General features: G+C 52.3%; 2 protein-coding genes across 3 annotated transcripts; one reads left to right on the forward strand and one right to left on the reverse strand.

Moving 5' to 3' along the window:
- Nucleotides 1-1,166: 1,166 nt before the first annotated feature.
- GUCD1 (guanylyl cyclase domain containing 1) lies at nucleotides 1,167-10,893 on the reverse strand. 2 transcript variants are annotated; one of them, XM_066609820.1, is made up of 6 exons: nucleotides 10,527-10,893; nucleotides 8,991-9,075; nucleotides 6,719-6,884; nucleotides 5,555-5,646; nucleotides 2,864-3,105; nucleotides 1,167-2,641 (listed from the first exon to the last, which is right to left on the reverse strand). In XM_066609820.1, exons 1-6 carry the CDS (start codon nucleotides 10,573-10,575, stop codon nucleotides 2,550-2,552), a joined length of 726 nt encoding a protein of 241 aa, XP_066465917.1. In that variant the 5' UTR covers nucleotides 10,576-10,893; the 3' UTR covers nucleotides 1,167-2,549. The 2 variants fall into 2 exon arrangements, with proteins under 2 accessions (XP_066465917.1, XP_066465918.1); XM_066609821.1 differs by lacking the exons at nucleotides 8,991-9,075; nucleotides 10,527-10,893 and adding an exon at nucleotides 8,323-8,405.
- Nucleotides 10,894-11,104: 211 nt separating this feature from the next.
- Nucleotides 11,105-18,531, forward strand: SNRPD3 (small nuclear ribonucleoprotein D3 polypeptide). Its single transcript, XM_066609931.1, has 4 exons — nucleotides 11,105-11,199; nucleotides 15,861-16,010; nucleotides 17,407-17,599; nucleotides 18,360-18,531. Exons 2-4 carry the CDS (start codon nucleotides 15,885-15,887, stop codon nucleotides 18,419-18,421), a joined length of 381 nt encoding a protein of 126 aa, XP_066466028.1. The 5' UTR covers nucleotides 11,105-11,199; nucleotides 15,861-15,884; the 3' UTR covers nucleotides 18,422-18,531.
- The last annotated feature ends 724 nt before the right edge of the window (nucleotides 18,532-19,255 follow it).

Raw genomic sequence — 19,255 nt, forward strand, 5'->3', positions numbered from 1 at the left:
GAGCTTCTCCTCTTTGCCTAGAGAGCAAGGCTGTTATGGATGTGGCTTTTCTCCTATTGATTAGCTGGGCACCTCTTGATTCAGTGATCGAGTTATTCTCTTATAGAGGATGGTATGCGCGCGGGGGGTGGGGGGTGGGGAGAAAGCATGGATGACTTGCTTAGAAGTCACACACATGCATTATCCCTTGTAAAGATAATGCATAGATGTTGTGTGATACTCCACACTCTAGTTGCATGGCCACCTCTATGCTGTTGGTAGGTCACTGTCTGAATTTAGAGTTTCCTTTCCAAGGCTACCTGTAAGGACTTAGTTTTGCAGACAGGAAGCCTCTGCCCCGACTTGCTCCACAACAATTTTTGAGTAGAAAGGCGGGGGGGGGGGGAGGTCACTCCTCACAAAGTGTTGCATAAGAAGCACTGAGAAAGATCTGGGTGTGTGGAGAAGCCACAAGCAGTTTTTTGCCATTCAGCACAGGTGCCTTGGGGTTCCTCCTTCAGGAATGGACTAACTGCTCCAAGAGGATAAAAGGGGCCCTTATTCTCAACACTCAAGGGGTTCAGCAATGCCTGAAGAAGAAGAAAGAATTCATGTCCTTTCAGCCAAACATTCTAACAAAAGATGGTGCATGATGGTGGAGTGCAGGCACTGTGGACCAGGCTCCTGGCTACATAGCAAAAGGTGGGGAGCTTGAGAGAATCCTCCCGAGCAGTCTCCATTGCAGGTGGAACATGACCCCTCCCCCCCCACAGCCTCAGTGATGCACAGCACTTTGCATCTCATTCTAAAATGCCACAGGTAAGCAAGAGAAGCATTTGCTTGCCGAAAGGGCTGCCACCTGGTAGCTACACTCAGAACTGCTGCTAAGAGGGGATCCTGTCTTAGGACATCATGTTGGATGTGGCTCTTTATTCCATTTGCAGGGTGGGAGAGACTTTTGAGCCCAAGCAGAACAGCACTTAAAGAAAGCAGGCTGCTGCTGTCATAGCCTCCTCAGCAGAAGAGGTCAAGAACCAGCCAACAAATGTCATTGCTACTATTTAGGCATTCTTGAAGAGCAGCTTCTCCCCCCCCCCCGCCTCAGGCCTAATTTCAGGCACACTGCCCATAATTCTCGGTCCAGTCACCATCTCTCGCAGCACTTGAAATGAAACACACAGCGAGCGTTACGGTATGAAAGTTTATTGGATGCCAGCAGGGACTGCCACTCCATCCTCAAGCAGAGTCAAAACGTGAGTGAAGAGCGATGAGGTAGAACAGCTGAGCTCTGGCAGGGAGGTGCCTGGACTGTGGCCCCAAGCAGCACTCCAGGTGCTGCTGCTGCCTCAATTCTGAGCTGGGGGGCCGGCTCTTTTGGTGCCTGCAACCAGTCCCCAAATAAGCTGGCTGAGACAAAGTTCTGGACACAAACAACCAGCTTCCAATAGGCTCCAGGGGTGATGTCAGGGCACACAGAACTTGCTGGAGGCAGGAATTGTAACACAACTTGAGTCTGCCTTCTGGAGCCAGTTTGGCTTGCTCTTGATGGCGCTGCTCTTCTTTGGAACTGTACAAGTCCAGGGTGGCTTAGGCAGTTAGCTCTGGAGAGCTGCTTGGGGCAGAGGGATAAGCGCCATTCAAAGTGCTTCCTAGCTGCTAGCTGTGGGCTGCAGTCCCCAGTTCAAGAGAAGCCCCTGGAGCCGGTTGGACTGAGGGTGCTCACTTTGATGCTGAGATGGAACCCCTGGCTTCACAGCTCTTCTCAGATGTGCTTCTGCAGAGATGTCGGGTGTCCAGGACTCTGCAGCCCTTTGGAGACCACAGCAAGAACCAAAGCAACTGGAGCCTGGAGTGGCAGCAGTTTTTAGCTGGGCAAGCTGATGGGACGCAACAAGGTGATTCACACAACTGCACTGGAGGTGGTTTTGCCATGACGTGATGAATGTGCCCCCTCGCTGCCTGCTGGGTGAAGCCACCTCACCACACACTCTCCAGCCTGCTCCCACACTGTCTTGCCAAGATGGTGGACTACTCCTGCTGCAAGGGCATTGAGTGGCAGGGGGCTGCTGCTGTTTCTCCTCTCCTCTTTCAGTTCAGACAGCTGTGGCTTCTCCCCCATGATTTCCATCCAGGCACTTTAGCTTATCCCGTGATATGCCCAGGTTGGGTGAGGGAGCAGCCTTCCCCTGCCCCACTTAAACCTCTTCTCCGCACCTGTGGCCAGGTGAGAGCCTTACTCCTGGGGGGGGGGAAGGGTTAATGTTCAACAGGAAGCCAACGCTTTGATTCTGCATTTTAAAATGTCTCAGAATGTGCAAAATTAAAATAGTACGGTGTGTGTTTGAGAGTGTGTGAGCGAGCGAGTACACACACAGAGGTTTTTGTCCCCACAGTCCTCACCTAGAATAACACAATGGTGACAGGACGGTGGCATCGCTCACCCAACGCCTGGTTTCTGATGCTGCTGCGGTCTGGGGAGAATGTCTCTGCAGCAGGACTCCTGAGACAGCCACTTGCCACAGTGGCACTGGGCTAACAGCAGGCTGGAAACAACTTCCCTGGACCCATCGTCAGCTGTCCGAATACACAAACAGGATGTCCTCGTCGGTGCCGTAACTCGTCCGGGCTTCCTCGAAGTTGTCCACGCTGGTGCTGCATGTCCCTGTGGGGGCAGGACCAGATGGCACTCAGGGAGGCAGGTAAATAGGGCATGAGGGCTACACAGAAGACCCTGCATCAGAGCAGGTCATATCAGAGCAGAGAGCACAGCGCTCGTTAGCAGGGCGGACCTGCCCAAGCTGGACTTCAGCGGTCTGACAAGGACAGACCGTGCAGAGTCCGGGCCAAAGAGAAAGGCAGGCAGGTGGAGGGTGCAGCTACTCACGGTCAGCGTAAGCAGGGTTGTTGTAATAGATACTCCCTGAGGCCTTGTTGTAGCCACACAGCACCACGAAGTGGCCCTGGTAGTCGGGGCTCCGGCAGAAGCATTTCTGGCCGATGGGGAGGAAGCAGCAGTACTTGACTGGGCTGGAGCAGAGGTCACACAGCAGCAGCACCGCGTTGACCAGAACGATGGCCACATGGCCCCTGGAGAGGTGCTCCTGGATGTCCTGGATGGTCACCGTGCTGTGAAGGCAAAGGAAGGCACAGTGGCCTGGGGGGCTCCTTCCTACCACTGCTGGGGAGCCCAGGAGAGCCACAGAGTCCCCCTGGAGCCAGTTTTGGGGACAGGCAACAATGCTATGTCAGCCGGTTTCTGGGCACAGAATGAAAGTGCTTATCCTACAAACCATGAAAGCCCCAAACAGCATGCTGCCCGCCTCCTCCTGCCCCCCCCAGATCTGCAGAAATGAGGAGAAAGACCTTCTCTACCATGATGCCCAGGCTGTGGAACTCTCTGCCTAGAGAGACTTGTCTAGCCCCCCCCCCCCCCCCGCAGCTTTCTGGCTGTGGACTGTGACAGCCTTATCTGGGAGAGAAGGGCTACGATCCCAAGTCACCTGCTCAGGACTGGATGCAAGAGCCTGTGCTGGATGCTGGAGTCAGCATCTCTCAAGGGCTGAGCACATACACAGCCACCCGAGTTTGTGCTGCAAGCTAGTTCTGGACTCCCAAAGGCAGGCCCCCAGATTCTAGCTTTGCAGGGCTCCAGGGGCCAATCTAGCAGATTGTGCTTAGCTGAGAAATACCTGGGTGAAAAACTGAAGAATCAAGACCAGGCGGTCCAGCTAAATCACTGCTCCAAACTAGCTTTGGTGTGCACCAGGATTAGCTTTCTGTATGTGGCTGGCTGAAGCCTTCCTGTTCCACACCACAGCTTCCAGTTTTAGCAGCAGATCTTTGCACAAACTCACATCAGGCAGCCGCTTCCACTGTCTGTTGTCCCAGAAGGTTCTGAGCCCCAATTTCGGCGGGGGGGGGGGGGGGGAAGAGCAGCTACCCAGTGCTGGTTTGTGCAAAGATCAGCAGCAAAAACTGGAGGCTGCAGTGCAGAACAGGAAGGCTTCAACTGCACTGCTCCATGACCAGAAGGCGGATTCTGCTGCACCGCACCCAGGGTTCAGAGGCCCAGGAGCTAGATGGTCTGGCTCCATATAAGGCGGTTTCCTATGCAACTCATGAGTAGAGGTGTTTGTTTCTGGAGAGCAAAACAGGATTAGCGCAGAGGTACACACACTGGGGCATCATATGCCTCAGCCTGAGGAGCTCTGTCTTTGCCCCTTTAAGGGGTGGAGAGGGAGGAGTGCAGGATTACACTGCTGCCAGGGACAGCAGGTGCTTCGTTTTACTCACCAGCAGCAGCAGGGATGTGGGGAGCCCCATGGAAGCCTCTGCAGGGCTCCCCAAGCCTCGGAAAAATCTAAAAAAAAGATTGCAACCCACTTGTGGTTTTGTGATTGAAAACCGGAAATGGGTTGTGATTTTTTAAAGAACTTTTCTAAGGCCTGAGGAACTTCTGTGGGGGCTCCCTGTGCGCCTGGGATGCTGCTGCAGCTACTGGTGATAAAACAAAGCCCCTGTCACCTGCAGCAGCAAAATCCTGGGGACTGCATTGCTGTCCTCTCCTCTCCCCCAGAAAGACTTATTGTAGCTCCCAAACACCCGGAGAGTTTGGGAAACAGTGGATTAGCACCTCTTATTGAACACAACGGGCTTACTTAGTAAAATAACACTGTTTTCAAACACATGAGCAAATACTACTTTCAGAGTCATCGTCCTCAAAGCAAAGAGGTCTTTTAAACAGCCAAATCCCCCCCGTCAGGGTGGAACACTCCGGCCCACCGGTTTTACAGATCTTGCCCTTTTGACATGTTGTGGGATTGGAGCTGTTGGTGAAAGAGTCGAACAAGTGCTCTCCCCACCACCACCACTGATCATTTGCCAGCAGAAAAGACAAGGCCCTCTGTCCTTCCTCACCTGCTGAAACCTGCTCACTGAATTAGATCCAGGCTCGCAAACTGGACAAACAGGTATGCCTCTGACAGCCCAGTACTATCTCCCGCCAGCTCAGAGCAGCAGCGCTGCTGACTGAGTGCATGCTTGGGGGGGGGGGGGCACAACCAGACAGTATGCTTGGGGGGGGGGGGCCCAAGAGAGGACAGTAAAAATCTGGCCTGGCCAATTGGAGGCTGCCTGGCCTCCAATGGCTCTCCGTGGGCCTACGTCAGCACTTTTGCCGGTGTAAGTCTGAGGAGGCTCCTGGGGAGGAGGTCTGGGCTCGGAAGGGGAGGGATAGGATCTCAGTGTGTGCCACTGTCACCCAAGATCCTCCCCCTCTCACCCCTGGCTGGCCCGTTCTCTGCCCCAAACCACTCATGTTCCTCCCCAGCACATCAAGTCAATTGTGCAAGACTCAGGTTGTGAGCATTCAAAGCACCAAAAAAGAAGAAGCTATGACAGCTTCTTATTGTACAACCCGTCCTTCCTAACCCCTCCCGACACTGCAGAAGGCTGACTCCAGGTGATTCACCTTCGGGGACCAAGTATTCTCAACAGTATCTGCATGAAGAATTGGAACATGGGACTGCCCTGGTGGTGCACAAGAGGGCGTGGGAGGTGTCGCTGCGGGGCTCACCATTTCTCCACCAGCACCTTGCAGGCCTTGGCTTGTGCAAACAGCTGGTTGACTCGGTTCTCCTCGGTGTCAAAATGTTTCCTATAGAACGACTGAGGAAGACAAACAAGGTCAGTAAGAATGAAATCAACTCTCAGGGAGACAACAACATCATGGTGACTTCATCACGGGCCCAGATCAGAGCTGTCCAGAGCCAGTTCCTTATCCCTCAGAGGAGAACGTTGATCTGCATCTTCAGCTCAGGAATCGCTCTCTTACAGCCTCTGAGATCAGAAGGGGCATGTCTAGGCATCAGAGAGCCATTCCCAAGCTGAGAATGCTGACTGATCTTCTCCTCTGAGGGATACGGAAATGGCTCTGGACAGCACCGATCTGGGCCTGTGATGAACAGACACTCCAAAAAGCAGTGTCATTGTCACCACTACAACGGTCCTTTGCCATCTGCGGTCTTGGCACTCGTGGATTTGACTGTCTGCAGGGTAAGGGACAGTCTCTGGCACTCCTGGAAGCCACTTTCAGGTCATTCCAGGCGCTTAAAAAAAAAATTGGTCCCTTTCAAAACATTTTTAGAAAGTTAAAAAATAACAGTTCTTCACCATAACACTGCAAACTGCGCTGGGTGCAGGGCAGCCTCCAGAGCCATTCAAAGCCACTTCTGGGTTGCGCCAAGGCCTTCCATCCCCTCCCTTGGTCCTGGAGTGCCTCAGAATACATCGCAGAAGTGTTTAAACACTTTGGTGATTCATTCTGAAGCACACAAGGGCCAAGAGAGGGGGTTGTGGGTCTTGGCACAGCCCAGAAGTGGCTTTAGAGAGCACGGGAGACCACCGTGCAGCCTGTGCAATTTGTGTGCTAAGGTAAGGAACACTCCGTAAAAACGTTTTTTTTTACAACTGGATTGGAAAATCTGCAGATTTTGAACATAAGAAGAGCCCCACTGGATCAGGCCATAGGCCCATCTAGTCCAGCCTTGTGTTATAACAGCCCAATGGCTCCAAAGTCAAACAACCTGGACATGTTCACAAATACGAAAAACAAAGTGTTTAGGGTGGAGGGGAAAGGGGAGAAACAGCCCAGCAGCCTTCCAAAGGCTTCCCACTTGGGCTTTGAGCCAGCACTTGGGCAACAGCATCCACACCCCACCACCAGGACTGGGCAGCTGACCTGGTTTTTGTAGCCCTTGTCCACCCCCAGGGTCTGGGTGCAGAATCGATGCCTGACCCCAAAGTGGCGCATCAGGTAGGCCAAGTCAATGGTCCAAATGCTCTTGGTCAGGCGGAAGTCCTGGATGGCCTTCTGGAACTCTTCATCGTCAAGGAGGTCCAGGTACCTGCCAAGCGGTGAGGTGAAAGCAGCGGCGTTAAGCATCTGTTTGCCCCATCCCATGCAGCAGAAGGGAGGCATTAAGCCCTCACAGACAGAACCCTGCCCCACCCCCAAAGAGTCACACACAACGTGCAGGGTGAGGGGAGGAGGCTGAGAGTCATCTGCTGTACTTCACTGCACAGGTAGAAGGACTGCTTCCTTTTGGAAGTTTACTCTTGCCTTTACGTATAGATTTACAAGGCCATATAAGCTTATAGGAGGCATCGATCGAAAAGGACTTTGATCTCAGCTGTTGAGAACTAGTTTGCTTATGCAAGTTCAACAGGGTCAGACAACTATGGCTGAGATGCTTCATGAACAGGCAAAAGTTTGGTGGATTAAGGGAAAAAAACCTGATGAACATCCAGTGGAAAGTGTCTTCAGACACTGACCGTGGTCGGGGATCAGGAAGCAGGAGACTGGGAATGTGCTCTGGCTCAAAACTGTCAGCTGAATGGGCTCTAGATCAGGTCCCATAATGAAACACACTCATAAACACCTCCCTTCTTATCTATAATCCGCTTCATCTATACTAAATGTTACGTCCACGTTGGGGATAACTATGCTTAATGGCAATCAAGGTCATCCTGAAACCATGGTTCGCACTGGGTTTGCAAGCCATGGTTCCAGGCAATCCTAGTTGGGTCTAATTCCGAGAGCTGATGCAATGCTGAACAACTGATAAAATGTGGAAGATGTGGGAAATTCATGAACAAGGGGGACAGAAAGGAGCATCTGAGCCCAAGGCAGAGTCCCTGATCTTCTAACTCATTGTTTCTCAAACTGTGGGTTGGGACCCACTAGGTGGGTTGCGAGCCAATTTCAGGTGGGTCCCCATTCATTTCAATATTTTATTTTTAATATATTAGAATTGATGCTCCCATGGTATGTGCATTTGGGGAAATGTTACAGACCTGTACTTTTAATAAGCTATATATATATATATATATTTAACAATGGTAGTAAGTGGGACTTACTCTTGGATAAGTATGGGTAGGATTGCAGCCTAGGATTGTTAAAAATTTCCCTGCTTGATGATGTCACTTCCAGTCATGACCTCACTTCCAGTGGGTCCTGACAGATTCTCATTCTACAAAGTGGGTCCCAGTGCTACATGTGTGGGAACCACTGTCCGAACTGCTCATGCTTGAACCAGACCCCGACTGCAGCAAACAGAAGAGAGACAAAAGGTGGAGGTGGGAGAAGAAAGTAGGAGTGGGCAGTTCATTCTGAATGGGTAATGGGGATGACCTGACAATAAGAATACTAGAATCACAATGCAGGAAAAGCCACTGGAATTCAAAAATGAAGTGGAGGGTAGGAAATCTAGTTGTGGGAGTTCAATTTGGAAGCGAGGGAGGGAGGGTGGATCAAGGGGGGGGGGTTACAGTAGTCAAGATTACCAGTGCATGGACTAACGTCTTGGCAGAAGGGATGGAGAGAAATGAAACTCTTCTGCTTCTTATCTACAAAGTGGCCCTCTAAATAGGCATGGCATTCTCCTGCACCTAAAGCTCGTGGTTCCTCTGTGGAAGGAAAGACGAGTTCAGCAGGGCAGCCCACAGGTCCACAAGTGCAACCCAGGCCACACACAAAGACTGTCAGTTGCGGAACACAAAAGGCATCGGCTGTGGGATGGAAGCCAGACAGGAAAAACGGCAAGAAGCTCAGGACTGAACGGGCAGGACAGGCTGCTGCTCCTCTGCAAGCACTTCAAAAGAAACCAACTGACCACAAGAAGTGCAGTCTACAGGAAGGTCACCATTCGAACCAGAGTTCTTATATCAAGTCAACCCAACCTTCTGCATCTCTTGTAAGCCATGATTATTAAGAATATTTGTATACTGCTTATCAGCCAAAATTCACAAAGTAGTTTCAGAAAGCAGAAGCAATCAAAAGCGCCAAGGCTGACGTTAACTGTGCTCCACATTTTCCCTTCTGTCTTCACGGAGCCCTGGCTAGTGAGGCACTCAAGTCTGGGAACCGAGGACTTCCACGCTGCCTCCTGGGCCCAGGGCAACAGCCCCTCTCCTGCCACATCAGCCCCCCCCCCCCCCACAAATGTACTTACTGCAGGACCATCCTGGAGCAAGCCAGGCCACAGTCCCAGTGGTACAGCTGCTGGAGGACAGGGACTTTCAACTGGACGTCGTCCACTGCGGGAAAGAGGACAACAGCAGTCAGGAGCGCAGCATGGCGAGGCAAGCGTTACCCCTCTGCACACCTCGTGCACTGGTTCATCCAGAAAAACCAGCTGGTAAAATTCTCTAAAACAACTTCTCGGAAGTGGAGGCAACCTGATATCAGTACTTGCTTCTGCAACCAGAGACTGTGTGAAAGGAGACAAGACCAGCACCTCTCTCCTGTATGAGCAACAGCCGGGCGGTGGCACCCTGGTGGTGGCACCCCTGCTCAAGGCCAGAGTAAGCTAATGCGGGACCTGCAGCTTATATTAAAAAGGGTCCCTAAATTTAAAACTACACTCTCTTTGCTTAAGAACTGACTGCAGTTCCCTGTATGTTCAAACAGCCGGTTACTGCTCCTTGGAATTTTATAACGGGATAATGTTCAGATGAGAACATTGGTTCCCAAATTATGAGCTGTGGCTCTCCAGGGAGTCACGGAAACCAGCCAGGGGAGCAGCAGGATCCTCATGAAAAACCTGCCACTTGATACAACACATAGGATTGTAGCCCTCATGCGGAGTGGTCAGTGGGCCAAGGGAGCTGCCAGCTGAAAATGTCTGGAAGCCACACAATGCTTATTGGATTTCTCATAGGCATGAAAAGGATTTCAGTGGATTTGGCACCCACCTTATGGGCAAAACACAGAGAAGCAGACCAGAAAGGGGGCATCTCGTCATTTACTTGTGCAGAAGTTGGATATTTTGTGGATGCAGAAGCCCCCCCCACCTTAACAGCAAAACCCCCCCACTAGCAATGCCACTGGGTGTGGGGCCCTCCAAAATGTGGGGCCCACAGCATTTGCTCCTTTTGTTACCGTGTTAATCTGGCCCAGACCCAGCACTGTGAGGATGCAAAGCAAAGAGGTGGACAAAATGCCCAGGTGTTCCCGAGGACGGTTGCTGGAGGGCCCCGAAGCACCCATTGGGGTGAGCAAAAGCTCCCCAGCGCAGCCTCCTCAGCAGCGTCTGCAGGGGAAGCCGCCTGGTGTCCGGAAGGCTGAGGGGTCTTCTCAGGGTGGGTGGGGAGGCTCTGCCTCACCTGCCCCCCCACCACCGTGTGAGGTGAGGCAGCGAGGCAGAGCCTCCTGGGCAGGGTCCTTCGGAAAGCAGCGCCGCCTGTGCCTTGGGGGGGGTCGGGTGTGCCCTGGTGGGGAGGCTCTGCCTCACCGCTGGGGGGGCTTCGGAGGGACTCGGTGGGGAGACTCTGCCCCACTGCACGTTCCTGGCCCGACGGCTGCCCCGCTCCCCGCACTGCGATGGTTCCGCGCCCCCGCAGCGAGCCCCTGCCGCCCCAGGACACGGGGCCCCTCCCCTCTTCGGCCCCGGGGCCCCCGCTCCTGCCGACTGACAGCTGTCAATCACTGCGGGCGGGCGGGCGGGCGCCCCGGACCCCCTCCAGAGCCGCCTCCGCCCTCCACGGACCTGCGGGCGGCGCCCCCTCCGCCTCCCGCTCCTCCTGGGGGCTCTTCATGGCGGGCGCGCTGGGCGAGGCGGGCCGCGGCTGCCTGCCCTTCCCGGCCTCCGACTCCCCGTCCCCGCGGTACGTGCGAGTCGCGCAGACACGTGTCGGCGGCCGCACGGGGGCTGCTCGCTGTCCCGGTCAGGGCTCTGCCGCGGCTCACACGCGAGTCGCCCGACACGCAGGCGCTCGTGTGAATGCGCGACCGCGACACGTGTCCGGCGGGCTGCCGGGGCGACTTTTCCACGCGACCCTCCGGGCCGCGGAGCCCAGCAGGCGGGGCGGCCTCGGCTGGGCGGGAGAGGCCTGGCCTGGCCCGGCACGCGCCGGAACTGTCGCCCGAGGGTCGCGGTGCCCGGGCGAGCCCTTCCAGAGGAGCGCGCGGGGGTCATAGACTTGGGGGAGCAGAGCGGCCGCGGTTCCCGGCCGCGCCTTCCGAGAAGACGGCGATCATAGAGTTGAAGGGAGCAGAACGGCGCGGTTGCTGCACTAACCGGCCGAGCCGGGTCATAGAGTTGGAAGGAGCAGAGCGGCAACACCGGCTTTCCGCTTCCCGCCGCGCTGCGTGTTGGGAGGAGAGCAAGTGGACTCACGCCGTCGTCGAGAGAGCGGGAGCCTCAACTGCGTCGCTGGACGGTGAGTGAGCGGAAGCCCGGCCCCCCCCGGCCCTGCACGCAGCCCCGCGGCCCTCGCTGAAGGCTCCCTGGCCCTGCTGGAGCGCGAGGCCCCAGGACGTCTTTCCGGACCCAGAGTTGAATTAGCCTGTGGAACTCCTGGCCCCGGAGCCCCTTGCCGCAGGCCGTGCCTGTGGAACTCCCTGCCACTGGAGCCCCTTGCCGCAAGACATCCCTGTGGAGCTCCTCACCCCCCTCCACTGCCTACTGGCTGCTTGTTGCCTTGTGTGGTCCCTGAGGCGCTTGGTGGGCCACTCTGAGCTTCGGGGTAGGCGGGCCTCGGCCTGATGGGGGGGGTTTGTTCTTGCGCTCCTCCGAGGCCCCAGCCTGTTTCAGAGGCTCCCAGCCTTCCCTGCACTCCAGCCTCCAGCAGCTGCTGCCCAGAGGTTCCCTGAGCCTGGAGGTTCCACAGAGCCAGCCAGAGCTAGGCGTTCGCTTCCACCCCCCGCCCCCTTCCAGGAAACAAGCAGCCTGATCGGCCCAGTTCCATGCAGGCCTGCTCAGAAGCAAGTCCCACTGCATTCAACGGGTCTCAGTGTGCATGGGATTGCAGCCTTAATCCCCGTTCCTTAAAAAGGCATCTTGGCCAGTGGCCGTCTCTGCAGCTTGTGGTGCTGGCTCTGTGGTGCTGCGGGTCTCCCGCCGATCCGTTTTGTGCCAGATCCAAGCCACTGAAGCAGAAAGGGCTCCTGCTTGCTGGGTTGTGTCCTTTGTGATTTGCCCCTGGCCTGTCCCCATTGACCAGGGATGGTGCCTGTCTTCTCATGCCTCTCGCTGCGGAATTGCTACCCCTGCATGTGGCTCTGAAGGTTCTGCTCACTCCCTGGGCTTTGGCCTTGGGGGGCATCCAGGACACATGCGCACAGTTACACCCACCAGGAGCATGAGAGGAGTGTGCTGTTTCCTCATAAACTGCACTTGGTGTGGGGTATTCAATGATTGATAGCTTGGTGCTGGGCAGTTGTAGCGCTGTAGCCAAAAGAGCTCCCTCTGCTGACTCTGCGATGGGAGGAAGTTGGGCAAGTGCAAGGTGAATAAATCCAGCACATAGAAGTTGGAGTTGAGCCTTTTGCGATGCCTGACAAGTGGGTGTGAGTGTGAGAGGGCTCAGATTTTTGATGTGAAAATTGGGGATTGCAAGCACGTTTGTACTCTTGTCTGTGAAATTTGGATGGAGATGCTGTCATGTCACTGTCTTAACTTGTTGCAGCTACTCTTTAATGCCTCTTAATAAGTAAATACAGTAATTGCAGCCATTTGCCTTAAAGCAGGGGACTCACAACTCCATCCCACAGGCTGGATCCAGTGTCCCAGCATAAAGATCCCAGGCACGGCGGTGGCAAAGCCTTTCTGTTCTGCAATGCAACCTCCTATCATTGTGCCCAATCTTTGCAGAAACATGCTGCTTCCCATGCAGAAATTGGGACGCAGGGCCTTCTGGGGTGATGTGTGGTGGAAGATGGGAGGCTGCGGTGGAATGGTAAGGCTTTGCCACCACTGCACCATGCCTGGTATCATTATGTTGCCGCACTGCAGGCCCTAGTTTGAAGGGCCTTGTTATCTGGTGTGCTCCCTGGGGCATTTGGTGGGCCGCTGTGAGATACAGGAAGCTGGACTAGATGGGCCTATGGCCTGATCCAGTGGGGTTGTTCTTATGTTCTTATGTTCTTATGAAGGCCCTGCTTTAAAGCAAAAAGATTTGGGGCTGCCTGTTCCATTGGTTCATGTTCATCGCAGGCACCGCTTTGCTCACAAAACAAGAGTATCTGGTTTAAAACCTCTCATTTGTGCATCATTCTCCTGGGCCTCTTTCTACCAAAATGTCATCTACTGTAGTTCTTTCCTCTCTTGTTGCTGAGGCTCATTCTGTAAACTGCTTCTGGCTCCTGTAGGCTTATGGTATGGATTTCCACTAATGCAACGCTTGGGACCCACTTTTTAAAATAACACTCTGTTGGAACCCACCTAGCTTTATGTGACTTAAAAAAAGATTTAGAAAGAAATATTTTTATTTCTATTTGTTTATTTACAAGTACTGTAGTATTTGTATTTATTTATTTAGGGAGTGGAGCTCTTTGCAGGGCAATTAGCAGCTATCTGATTTTTGAAGAGCCTCAGGGATAAGCAAAATCCCACTAGATCAAGCCAGAGGCCCATCTAATCCTGCTTCCTGTATCTCACAGTGGCCCACTAGATGTCTCTGTTAGACATCTCTGGGATGATGTCTCTGGGAGATGTCTCTGGAGCACACAAGACAGACAACCAGAGACCTGCATCCTGTTGCCACTCCATTGCACTGGCATTCTGAAGTACATAAGAACAGCCCCACTGGATGAGGCCATAGGACTATCTAGTCCGGCTTCCTGTATCTCACAGTGGCTCACCAAATGCCCCAGGGCTTCCTGGGGCCATAGGACCATCTAGTCCGGCTTCCTGTATCTCCCAGCGGCCCACCAAATGCCACCAGATAACAAGAGACCTGCATCCTGGTGCCCTCCCTTGCATCTGACATAGCTCATTTCTAAAATCAGGAGGTTGCGCATACACATCATGGCTTGTAACCCATAATGGATTTTTCCTCCAGGAACTTGTCCAATCCCCCTTTAAAGGCATCCAGGCCAGATACCGTCACCACATCCTGCGGCAAGGAGTTCCACAGACCAACCACACGCTGAGTAAAGGAATATTTTCTTTTGTCTGTTCTAACTCTCCCAACACTCAATTTGAGTGGATGTCCCCTGGTTCTGGTGTTATGTAAGAGTATAAAGAGCATCTCTCTATCCACTTTATCCTTCCCATGCATAATTTTGTATGTCTTAATCATGTCCCCCCTCAGGCGTCTCTTTTCTAGGCTGAAGAGGCCCAAACGCCATAGCCTTTCCTCATAAGGAAGGTGCCCCAGCCCCGTAATCATCTTAGTCGCTCTCTTTTGCACCTTTTCCATTTCCACTATGTCTTTTTTGAGATGCAGCGACCAGAACTGGACACAATACTCTAGGTGTGGCCTTACCATAGATTTGTGCAACGGCATTATAATATTAGCTGTTTTGTTCTCAATACCTTTTCTAATGATCCCAAGCATAGAATTGGCCTTCTTCACTGCTGCCGCACACTGGGTCGACACTTTCATCGACCTGTCCACCACCACCCCAAGATCTCTCTCCTGATCTGTCACAGACAGCTCAGAACCCATCAGCCTATATCTAAAGTTTTGATTTTTTGCCCCAATGTGCATGACTTTACACTTACTGACATTGAAGCGCATCTGCCATTTTGCTGCCCATTCTGCCAGTCTGGAGAGATCCTTCTGGAGCTCCTCACAATCACTTCTGGTCTTTACCACTCGGAAAAGTTTGGTGTCGTCTGCAAACTTAGCCACTTCACTGCTCAACCCTGTTTCCAGGTCATTTATGAAGAGGTTGAAGAGCACTGCTCCCAGGACAGATCCTTGGGGCATGCTGCTTTTCACCTCTCTGCATTGTGAAAATTGACACCCACTCTGTTTCCTGGTCTTCTACCAGGTCTCAATCCAGGAGAGGACCTGTCCTCTAATTCCCTGACTATGGAGTTTTTTCAGTAGCCTTTGGTGAGGGGCCGTGTTGAATGCCTTCTGAAAGTCCAGATATATAATGTCCATGGGTTCTCCCGCATTCACATGCCTGTTGACCTTTTCAAAGAATTCTTTAAGGTTTGTGAGGCAAGACTTACCCTTACAGAAGCCGGGCTGATTCTCCCTCAGCAAGGCCTGTTCATCTATGTGTTTTGAGATTCTATCTTTGATGAGGCATTCCACCATCTTACCCAGTATAGATGTTAGGCTGACCGGCCTATAACTTCCCGGGTCCCCCCTCCTTCCCTTTTTAAATATCGGTGTGACATTTGCTATCCTCCAATCCTCTGGCACTGTGGCCGTTTTGAGGGACAAGTTGCGTATTTTAGTCAAGAGATCAGCAACTTCATTCTTCAATTCCTTAGTAACTCTTGGGTGGATGCCATCAGGGCCCGGTGACTTATTGATCTTTAATTTATCAATGAGGTCTGAAGCATCTTCTCTTTCAACCTCTACCTGACTTAATTCCTTGGTCAGGAGGGGCTGTTCGGGCAGTGGTATTTGCCCGAGGTCTTCTGCCATGAAGACAAATGCAAAAACTCATTTAATTTCTCTGCCATCTCTAAGTCTCCTTTTATCTCCCCTTTCCCTCCCCCAACCATGAGGTTGCACATACCCATCATTGATGAACTTTTCCTCCATCATTCTGTCCAATCCCCTTTTAAAGGCATCTAGGCCGTGTGCCATCACCACACTCTGTGGCAAAGAGTTCCACAGACCAGTTCCACACCGGGCAAAGAAGTACTTTATTTTGTCTGTTCCAACACTCAATGTCAGTGGACGTCCTCTGGTTCTGGTGTTGAGGGAGGGGGAAAACAGTGCTTACAATACATGCTCTTCCTTCTCTGCTTCATCCTGCTGTGATTAATGTCTTTCCCATGGACAGTGCAGCATGAATAGCTGTTACCTGTCATTGAGTTTTACAAAACGTACACTGAAGCTACATTACTGCAAAATGGATGGAGTGAAGCTGGCCACAGTAACATCAGTGTGTCTCTTCCCCATTCTCTCAGGTTTGAACCCACGCAGCTGCCGCCATGTCCATCGGGGTGCCAATTAAAGTCCTGCATGAAGCCGAAGGCCACATTGTCACCTGCGAGACCAACACAGGTGAAGTCTATCGAGGGAAGCTCATTGAAGCCGAAGATAACATGAATTGCCAGGTATGCTGCTTTGGGAGGGAGGGCTGCCTGCCATGCCTTTGCCTAGAGAGAAATATTTGATTGTTCATCTGTTGTGGGGGCTCCACAGTCTTTCTCCAGGCAAGAAAACCTGATTGAGCCTGATCTCTGGTATAGAGAAGATGCAGAAACCTGGCTTAGCTCTCAGGCTATTTCATATACCTCTTCTCTCCTCCTCCCCCCAAAGTCAAATGGGTTTTCATAATCCTGCAGCTCCAGCAGAAGTGCTGTATCCTTGGGGGTGGATGGATTTGAAATTACCATGTGCCGGAGTAGGCCTGGGAGGATGAATGGATTGCCTTGGGCTGAGCTGGGGCCTTCACGTATACCCAGGGCAAATCCAAAAAGTAGTTGGACACTCGAGCTGGCCACCTCACTGCCCTATTTCTCCACCCTTCTGTAAGTTTTGAAAATGAGGGCACACTTTAGGTGCATTAAAGCAGTGGTTTCCATACTTTTTAACACTGGGACCCACTCTTAAAACACTCTGTTGGGACCCACCTAGGTTTACCAGACTTTACAAAGAGGAGATATAAAAAGAAATAGTATTTTTATTTATGGATTTACAAGTAATATTTCATTTATTTATTTTTTTTGAGGGGGGAACCTTGATCCATTTCTTGCAATGAGGCAGCCTTAATTAACAGCCTCAAGGCTTGAGAGGCTGAGTTCTGTTACCCAGCCTTCTCCTGCCCCCACTACTTGTCATTCATGGACCTGGAAAAAACCTACCAGAAAAAAGATGCTCGGCCCAATCCTATCCAATTGTCCGGTGCTGGTGCTGCTTTGTCAAAGGGGTATGCACTGCTTCCTGTGTTGGGGAGGCAGTCTCAGAGGCCTCCTCAAGGTATGGGAACATTTGTTCCCTTACCTCCGGGCTGCACTGCGGCTGCACCGGTGCTGGAAAGTTGGATCAGACACTGATTTCCCTTTGTTTGCACAACACTGCAAACTGCAGGAGCTCAGCTCTTTGCAGGGCAGTTAGCAGCTCTCTGATTTTGGAATCGCCTCGGGGCTGGAGGCAATGAGTGATTTGATCTATCCATCACCCTTGTTTTATGGGCTCTGGGATACCCACCAGAAATCGGATCATAACTCACCAAATGGGTCCCGACCCACCGTTTGAGAAACATTGCATTAACCCATTTCTGCCCGGCCACAGGTGCACACATTTGGTACCTGTTGTGTATATACAACATTGGGCAGAAATGGCTTAATGGTCTTCACCAAAACTGAGCAGTCCGTCCAGGCTTCTCCTTTGTTGAATCGAGGAGCTGGTGCAGTTCTTAGCCTGGCAGTTTTCCACCCTGGGAGGCAGCCAGGAAATGCTGCTGTCTCCCAAGGCCTCCCACTCAGCAGGATGGACTTTCTCTCCCAGATGTCCAACATCACCGTGACGTACAGAGATGGGCGTGTGGCACAGCTGGAGCAAGTGTATATCCGGGGGAGCAAAATACGGTTCCTCATCTTGCCTGATATGCTGAAAAATGCGCCCATGTTGAAAAGCATGAAGAACAAGAACCAGGGCTCTGGAGCCGGAAGAGGCAAAGCAGCTATCCTCAAAGCCCAGGGTGAGTGGCTGGATCTGGGGTCACTACGTGGGCCGTACACATGTGTGTTCAGAGTCCTCTGCGTGAGTTTCTTCCTCTCTTGCGCACTAAGATAGCATTTCTGATCTCTGCTTCTACATCAGTGATCTTCAACCTTTTTTTTTGCTACAATCCCAATAAATAAACTATGAGACTGGGGAGCCACTGTCGATCTCACCCCCCGCCCAGGCCCCTATCTGTCCACTCCCCGACCCCATGGTTGCCCACTCACTGCCCCTGTAGCGCCCTCCCAGCACTGTTCACTATAGCCAAATATTCTAATTAGAGAGAGAGCAGAAAAAGTGACCCTGAAGCCTGACGCTGCTGAAAGCTGTTTTAGCACAATTGAGCAGGGCTGGGACACCATCTCCTGGTACCTGAAGGGGTGCACCAGACACCTCCCCCTTGAACTGGTGGTGTTCTAGTCCTGTGGTCTTCAACCTTTTTCATTCCCATCAGTTGCCGTGACCCCACAACTGAGGCTTTGCCACCCTGTTGGGGTCCTGACCCCAAGATGTAGGACACTGAAGAACAGTTCTACATCTCTGCATTTCCAATCTCTGCTTCTACAATTCGTCAATCTGCATTTCCGTTCTATCTTTTTTTAGCCCATTCCCAAAAGAGAAGGGCTGAATCTTGGAAACAAACGTTATTAGCAATCCTGGGGGGGGGGGGGGTCCCCACAGTGTTGCCATCTTGTGCTTGTTTTGCTACATCTAAAGTGCCTCTCTTTTCCCTCCAGTGGCTGCAAGAGGAAGAGGACGTGGGATGGGCCGTGGCAACATCTTCCAGAAGCGGCGATAATGTGGACTGGTTATTTTTTTTTCTTTTCTCTCTCAGTGAATTGGAAGTTGTTCCAGGAGTCGAAAGTGCTCCACTTCTGTGTGTTTCAATAAAATGTGTTCCGTACAACATTGAGGAGCAAAAGGCTCTGCTGAGTTGCCATTGTTTTGGCCTCAACATGGACATTTGCTGCTGCCAGACCCACAGGGTTAAATGGAACCTCTTGGGAAAGGTAGCTGCTTGCAGAAGCTGGAGACCTTCGAATGTTTGAGAGAAGGGAAGGCTGAGGCCCTGGAGGGCAGGACAAGGAGCTTGTGCTGGATCTGGGAGCAGAGAAGCAGCCAGTGGAGGGATTTGAGGGGGTGAGAAGCAATGAATGACCTTGGCAGCAGAGTCTTGGGACTTGGAGCGGGGCGTTCACGGTTGTCCAGTTGAGACCATGAACTGGAATTTTTGCAGAGTGAGCAGAGAAGACAGTCCAGGTTCTTGCAATATTGTGAAGAGGGAGATAGCAAAAATTGGCAACAGACTGGATGAGGGGAGTTAGGGAGAGAAATGTCAAAGTCATGCTGGTGGTGACTAGATCTGTGGATAAGGGGAGTAGGGCTTGAGAGGAAAGGATAAGAAGTTCAGTCTTGGACACACAGGCATTGTCCTGTATCCATGGCCCCATATCTGCTGTTTCACTTATCCAGTTTATTTTTCACATTTTTAACAACCCTGTGAGGTGAGACTGAATGATACTGACTGCCCTAGGTCACCCAGGAAGCTTCATGACTGAGCAGGGATTTGAACCTGGCTGTTCCAGTTCTGAGTCCAACTCCCAAACCACTCCGCTGTCCTGGATTCCCCCGT

The sequence above is a fragment of the Tiliqua scincoides genome, chromosome 14 (assembly GCF_035046505.1).
Source record: "Tiliqua scincoides isolate rTilSci1 chromosome 14, rTilSci1.hap2, whole genome shotgun sequence".
Lineage (NCBI taxonomy): Eukaryota > Metazoa > Chordata > Lepidosauria > Squamata > Scincidae > Tiliqua > Tiliqua scincoides.

Excerpts from the sequence above, each read along its gene's own strand:
- GUCD1 (XM_066609820.1), bottom strand. The coding sequence starts at position 10,575 with ATGAAGAGCCCCCAGGAGGAGCGGGAGGCGGAGGGGGCGCCGCCCGCA. Across the intron at positions 3,106-5,554 it reads AAGGTGCTGGTGGAGAAATG|CACGGTGACCATCCAGGACA; the intron begins GTGAGCCCCGCA and ends TTGCCTTCACAG. Across the intron at positions 2,642-2,863 it reads CAACCCTGCTTACGCTGACC|GGACATGCAGCACCAGCGTG; the intron begins GTGAGTAGCTGC and ends CTGCCCCCACAG.
- SNRPD3 (XM_066609931.1), top strand. The coding sequence starts at position 15,885 with ATGTCCATCGGGGTGCCAATTAAAGTCCTGCATGAAGCCGAAGGCCAC. Across the intron at positions 16,011-17,406 it reads AAGATAACATGAATTGCCAG|ATGTCCAACATCACCGTGAC; the intron begins GTATGCTGCTTT and ends TTTCTCTCCCAG. Across the intron at positions 17,600-18,359 it reads AGCTATCCTCAAAGCCCAGG|TGGCTGCAAGAGGAAGAGGA; the intron begins GTGAGTGGCTGG and ends TTTTCCCTCCAG.